The sequence below is a fragment of the Callospermophilus lateralis genome, chromosome 4, assembly GCF_048772815.1.
Source record: "Callospermophilus lateralis isolate mCalLat2 chromosome 4, mCalLat2.hap1, whole genome shotgun sequence".
Classification (NCBI taxonomy): Eukaryota; Metazoa; Chordata; class Mammalia; order Rodentia; family Sciuridae; genus Callospermophilus; species Callospermophilus lateralis.
This window is the reverse complement of record NC_135308.1, coordinates 9,782,123-9,788,747: the sequence shown is the minus strand read 5'-3', so window position 1 is coordinate 9,788,747 and position 6,625 is coordinate 9,782,123. Positions and strand designations below refer to the sequence as shown.

The 6,625-nt window shown below is 53.9% G+C and overlaps 1 protein-coding gene across 1 annotated transcript in view; it reads right to left on the bottom strand.

The window, feature by feature from the left end:
• Positions 1–223: 223 nt before the first annotated feature.
• Stmn4 (stathmin 4) overlaps positions 224–6,625 on the bottom strand; it is a 36,144-nt gene continuing 29,742 nt past the window's right edge. Inside the window, exons 3-6 of the mRNA XM_076852280.1 lie at positions 5,639–5,734; positions 4,373–4,581; positions 2,873–3,064; positions 224–363 (exon numbers count right to left, since the gene is read on the bottom strand). Of these exons, the coding sequence (XP_076708395.1) occupies positions 304–363; positions 2,873–3,064; positions 4,373–4,581; positions 5,639–5,734 (557 nt within the window). The 3' untranslated portion in view covers positions 224–303. The remainder of the gene's footprint in view (positions 364–2,872; positions 3,065–4,372; positions 4,582–5,638; positions 5,735–6,625) is intronic.

Below are 6,625 nucleotides of genomic sequence, written 5' to 3'. Positions count from 1 at the left end.
TCGAGGCCTTGGTCGGCTGAGCCTGCAGTGGGTAGTGTCGCAGCAATGTCCGTGACTTCTTCTCCTTTCCCAAACTCTCCTTCTCTCCCCTCTCCCACCCCATCATTGCTCCCCAGAAACAAATAGGATGGCTTCACTGGTCAATTCTTTACATGTACAAACACCAAAAGCAGAGGAAACGCCCCTGGGCCACCCCCCTCCCCCCAAACCCCAGCGCTGGGAGAGCAGCCGGCGGGCGAGGCTGCTGGACCGCGAGCTGCGGGACTGTCCGGCTGTCCTGGAAACCTCGTTGGCCTCTGGGCTTTACCTGGAGGCCTCTTCCTTCAGCTCCTTGTTTTTCCGCACCTCCTCCGCGTGCTTGTCCTGGGAAGAAAGGGAGGGACAGGGCAGGTCACCCAGGCTGCCCGGGCCTAAAGGAAGGCAGAGGGGCGAGAGAAGGGCAGCACAGGATGGCCATCAGGAACAGCGGAGCAGTGTCGGCCAAGGCGTCCTGGGAGGGGCAGAAGGCGGCAGGTGAGTGAGCCCAGGGTCTGGTGGGTCCCAGCCTCCCGCAGGGCCCCCAGCCTCTTTCCCCCTCCTCTGGCTACTGTGACAGCTGGACTGGCGGCTTGGCTTGACCTACTACAGGGAGCCACTGGGGTAGCCTGTGCGGAGGAGCCCCCAGGAGAGCAAGCCCCGCCTACAAGTCGCCAGCCTGGGACACCTGCCTGAATTCCTGGTCCATCCCCCTAGTGCTTATTGCCCACCCCCCTCGGCCTCCTCCACCGCTTTCTTACACTTACAGTAAGAGAGCCTTCATTTGAAATCCAGCCCAAAGGCAGGCCCCGCCCTTTGCGGCCCACCAGCTGCGTGGCCACAGCCTCTCCTCCAGGTGGGCCACGGTCTCTGATCAGGGCGGGGCCTGGAGGGCGGCTCTGGCACCTCCTGAGCTCTGTGATGGCAGCGTCCACCTGCAGGGCTGCGTCCTGCCTTTGGCAGGTGCTGGGTAAATGACCCCCTTCCAGTCCCTGGTATAATCACGTCCAAATGGCAGAACTGACCTGAAGTAGACCCACTGAGGCAGCCCAGGCTCCCAAGCTAGACCTTAATCTAGAGCTCTGTCCCTAGAGAGGCCCTGGAACGTCCCATGGGTTGGAGGCCGAGAGCAGTGTAGATCAAGCAGTGGTTCCCAAACTCCGACATGTGTCAGCATCACCTGGGAGCCTCTGTGGTCCCCAGAGACCAACCCTAGAAAGCCATGGTAGTAGGTCTGTGGCAGGGTCCAAGTATGTGTAGTTTTAAACTTTGCACCAAATAATTCCAGTGTAGACCACTGGTGACCCAAAGACTGGCCCAGAAGGTTTTCCCACCCCACCTCCAGTGAATAAAGGTGAGTGGGATCAAGGTCCCAGAGAAAGATGCCCTCTCAGATGTCTGTGCTGGCACCTTGCTGCCTGGAGTCTACCTTACCTCCACAGCTCATGTTCCCCAGTGTGAACCTTTCCAATTGCTTCTCAGGTGAGCTCCCGGGCCCTGGGTTTCCAGCCTCCCTTTCCTTGTCTCCAAAGGCCCTCTCAGTGATGAAAGCCTAGCGACACAACGGTGGGCTGTTCTCCCTAACACACGCAAGCAAAGAGCCACCTGGACCCAGAGCCGAAGCACTGGTTTCTAGTCCCAACTCTACCCGTGTTGGCTGTGTCACCCAGCGCAAGTCATCTGACTCTCTGACTGGTTTGTTCATCTGCATCAAGGATAATGCCTGTTCTGCTTACCACCGTGGACTTGAGAGGCAGTAGTATAATGAGACAAAAGTGTTGGCAAACAGTCTTTCAATCTCTCTATCACGGGACCAGCCTCAATTATTTGTTTTGGACTTGGTCTCTGAGCCCATGCCCCCTCCTATTCTGACTGCAGATTTTTAGTTTTTCTTCAAGAGTTTGTCTCGAGTCGTCCCTTATTGATTGGGGAAGCCTGAAATCAGACCCAGATTGCTTCCCGCCCACAGGGTACTTGCTGCCCCTCATAGGATAGCAGCAGAGTGAGGGGCTGGCACGTGCTGACCAGAGCCAGGGCCTGCACAACGTACAGATCCCTGGAGAAGAAACCAGATCTTTCCAGTACAGTTTCTAGGTGGATGGGCGGGAAGGAGTGGGGACCACGCTGCTCACCATGGGACGAGGCCACCGATCGGGTCCCGGGAGTCACCGCGCAGCAGGCGGCTCCTGGAAATAAAACACAGAGCTGGAGCTTCCCAGGAGCTGCAGGAGAAACTGGGGCGGCCTTGAGACTCAGGAAATGAGGCCAGCGTGTTCTCCAGCGCAGCACGGGCTGTTATCCTGCTGACACGGGGGACCAACCCCAGTCTCTCACATTTCTCATATTCAGGTGACACCATTTGGTTTATTGACAAATAGCATCCTCGTGGAAAGAACCTGAGACTCACTTGGTCCCTATCAAAAGGTCTGGAGAGAACTGTTTCCTGCTCAATGGGCGACTCAGCTTGTCCTACCTTGGACTTCAGAGTCAGCAACTTTCATTAAATCAGTTCATTCAAGGATGAAGCCCAGAATGTACAGCCATGTGTCTGTCCCTACTCCCTTGCCTTAAACAAGCTTTCTCCATTTAATGAAGGATACAAGGTCCCTAAGACAATGAGAATTTTTAGTTGTGTTATTGCAGAAAATTCCCTGAGGAAACCCAGAGCTTGGTTTGTGTTTCTTGCCTGTAACTTTCCAAAGCATCCCATTGGAGCTCTAAGGATCCTGCCTAACCAAACGATTTCCATTCCTGCTGAGGCTGCTTCCCCCTGAAACATATGTAGGTCCAAATACACTTGCCATGGAAGGAAGACAGAGCACCCCAGGAGCCTCCTTTGGAATCCAGGACCATTTACCTTCTCTTGCAGCCGTTCCAACATGGCGGCAAGGTGGGCCTCCCGGTTCTCCTTATTGGATTCCATCTTCTGGGCCAGTTTCTCCTTAGCCATCTTGATGAAGTTGTTGTTTTCCTCAATGGCTTTTTGGATCACCTCTCGCTCATGCTCTCGTTTCTCTGCTAGGTGCTTCAGGAGCTCAGCTTCCTGGTACTGAGGAAGCACAAAGGGAGAGAAAGGCTCTTCAGGGTAAAATCCAGACTTTACCACCTTGGATTAAGAGTTCAGCACTCAGGACACATGCCTGCCTCACTCAGCTTGCTTTCCCACCTGTGAGCAGGAAGCAGGGACCTTCCCGCACCCTCCCACCACCTGCAGAGCTTCCCACAGCCCTTGATGTTTCTCAGTTTTGTTCTAAATATCCTCAGGACCATCACCACCATCATATTAATTAATTAATTCACAAACACTAAATGATCTCATACTAAGTTCCAGGTATTATTCTAGCAAACTAGGAAAGAAAGAAAAGGTCTAGTAGAAATAAGAAATACCACCTAGGTGCCCTTCAACAAATAATGGATAAAAAAAAAAAGTGGTGTATATATACAATGGAATATTACTCAGCCTTAAAGAAAAATAAAATTATGGCATTTGCAGGTAAATGGGTGGAGCTGGAGAATATCATGCTAAGTGAAATAAGCCAATCCCCCCAAAACCAAAAGCCGAATGTTTTCTCTGATATGCAGATGCTAATTCACAATGAGGGGGTTAAGAAAGAATAGAATTATTTTAGATTATGTATAGGGGAATGAAGGGAGAGGAGGGGGTATGGGGGTAAGAAAGAAAGTAGAATGAATCAGACATTATCACCCTACGGACATATATATCTATATGACCAGTGTGAGTCTACATCATGTACATGAGAAATTATACTCCATTATATATGATGTATCAAAGTACATACTACTGTCATGGACAACTAATTAGAACAAATTAAAAATTTTAAAAATACATAAATAAAACCCAGACTAACATGTGAGAAGAGCTTTTAAGAGTGGAGAGGAAGTGCCACAGGAGTTCCAAAGAGGAAAGGATTGTTTTCGGCTAAAGGATGAAGAAGAGCTTATACCAAAAGGGTGTCAGAGTTGAGCCACGAGCATCAATAGGGAACCCAGAAGGCCTACTGAGGAAATGCACCATGGCCTTGTCCCCTCCCTCCCAGTGAAGAAATTCTTACTTTACATCCCTAACATTTTTTACCGTGTTACTCTTGTCACTCATATAAGGCCACCTCTGGGAGACAAGTGGCACAGTGCGTTGTCCTCCTAACCAAGCTGTGAGCTCCTGCAGGATGGGAGCACTGACTTCTTTCTTTCTCTTATTGGAGTTTCTTCCTCTGCCCTGTCCCCGGGTGGCCCTGTCTAGATATGACCTTACCCCAGCTCAGGGCCACCACCCGTCTTCTCCAGCTCCCTCCTGCCCATGCTAAGATGGGGCGTAGAAAGAAAGGGGAGCACTTACCTTCCTTCGTTCCTCGGCCGCTTCTAGTTTCTTCTGGATCTCTTCCAGTGATGGGTCTCGCCGCCGGGGAAGGGAGGCATTGAACTCGGGTACCCCATCAAAGGAAGGTGGCTTCAGGATGACTTCAAAGGACTGGCCCGAGGTGCATTTGTTCAGTTCAATGACTTCCATGTCCGAGATGACGCACCAGTTCAGGTCCACTGTGTCTGCTGCAGGATGAGAGCGAGGGCTGCTTACCTGCTGAAGAATAGCTGGGCCCTCCCAAAGCATGCACAGGGACCGGGAGAGCTGGGTCCCCGTGGCCAACCAGTGGCCAGGGGCCTGGTTCTGTCCTGAGCACTGCTACCTAAGGTCAGAGGGCTGATAGGGCCCAAGGTCCATAGCCACAGTGAGGCCCCAGGCTCCTCGAGTAGGGCCCTGGGGACATGCGATGTCTGACACCAGCCACAGCAACAGCAGCTGCCTTGGCTTCTGCCTCGACCACCAGCCTCCTCCGAGGGTTAGCTCTTGCACCCATTGTCCTTGCTGGTGACAGACAGTGGGGCATTTTACCCACTGCCCCCCAGGCCCCTTCTCGACCCGCTACCCACTGACCGCTCGGCTGTGGACCCTGACTCCTCCTACCCTGTTCTCTTCTTTCTGTCCAGTCAGCACTGTCTTTCCGCTGGCTTTGACTTTTCCTCCTACACTGTCTCCCACACCAGCCTAGACAGGAAAGACAATCCCAGGTCATCCAAACCCACCATCTCCTACTGCCAGGCCAACCCCACCCCTTCCTCCCAACAGGAAATAGGAGGTGACCTGTCCCCCACACCCAGCGGGAGACCCTGGACCTCCAGTGTCTGGGAACCGTCTCTGACACTGGCCCCGAGCAGTACAGCCACCACAGCCAGGCAGGAAGCCCTCTTCCCACCTCCAGACTCTCGGACATCTCCTCCTTCCCTAGGAGACCCCTCAGCCACCCCGTGTCCCCTCTTCCCTTCTGGTTTGTTCCCGAGGGTGGACTCTGCCTGGTTCCCCTTGATGTTGTTTGTTCAAGAAATGAACAAAGGCGAAGCTAAGAGGGAGTGCTCTAGGGAGGGCCTGATTCAGAGCCCAGCGGCCATCTAGTGCCCCAGGCTGGAGCCCTGCAGCTCGGACCCTGGCACTCTGGGTAGGAGCATGCGCACGGCAAGGAGAGTTTCACGAAATGGGGGCTGGGGACTGCACCCCCATGCACAGGAGGGAGCCTCTACTCCTTTCTTCCCCAACTGAGTCCTCACTGACCTTCATATTTGTAAGATGACTTATTCAGAGGGTCAGCCAGGAAGCAGGAGCAGAACAGGGACACCAGTGGGAGCTCCTTCATCTTCTCCTTGTAGGCTGCGGAAACATCCGGCAGGTGAAGTTGGGGACCCTGGCTGGCCTCTGAGACCCACGACCACATGAGTTGGCCTGGAGTTCACCCAAGCCACCTGCACCCACGCCTCCCACGTCTGGAGCCACCTCTTTAGGATTCTGGCGTGTGATTCAGCCCCTCATCTGTCCCCTTCCAGAGCACCCAGTGGCCCCATCTGTCCTCCAGTATTTCTCCCCTCCTAGCACCAAATGCCAGGCACCCTCAGGTATAGACCCCAAGCACCACCACCAGCCCCCAGCTTGACTCCAGGACCCAGCTTTCTGTCTCCCCACGCCCACCCTGGATGGGCCACTTCTTTGGCACTGGGATGCAGGAAATCCATGCTCCATTCTACCAGAAGCACTGGGTAGGGCCACACAGAGGGTGGAGAAGAAGACAGGACAGGGAGTCTTCACTGTCCCTCTGCTCCACACCTTTGCTGGGTGCTGAGTGGGGCTGCTCTTCCTGACCTTCCCAGCACAGTGGCCAAAGCCAGCGTGGCTGGTGTCCATGAGGCAGGAGTGTATCTCCACCACCACCAACTCCCTCTGTGTTTGGAGGTCACAGTTCAGAGCCGCCCAGGCCACGGGGGTGACCCCTGTCCGTCCCTCCCCACTTCCCTGGAGCTAGTGGACAGCTTTTGTGCCCGGCATTCTCAGGCCTTCGGCAGAAACACCACATGGGCATTTAAAAAACTTTTAAAAAAAAAGTACACCAATGAGCAAAAGGAAGAAAAACTTCAGTTATGATCCCACCCGCCACCCGGGGACTGAGATGGTCAGGAGCCACCACGGTGGGACAAAGGCTGGGACGAGAAAAAAAGCCCTTCCTCCTCACGGGAGGCATCTCCATGCTCCACCCCTGGGCTCTCTTCC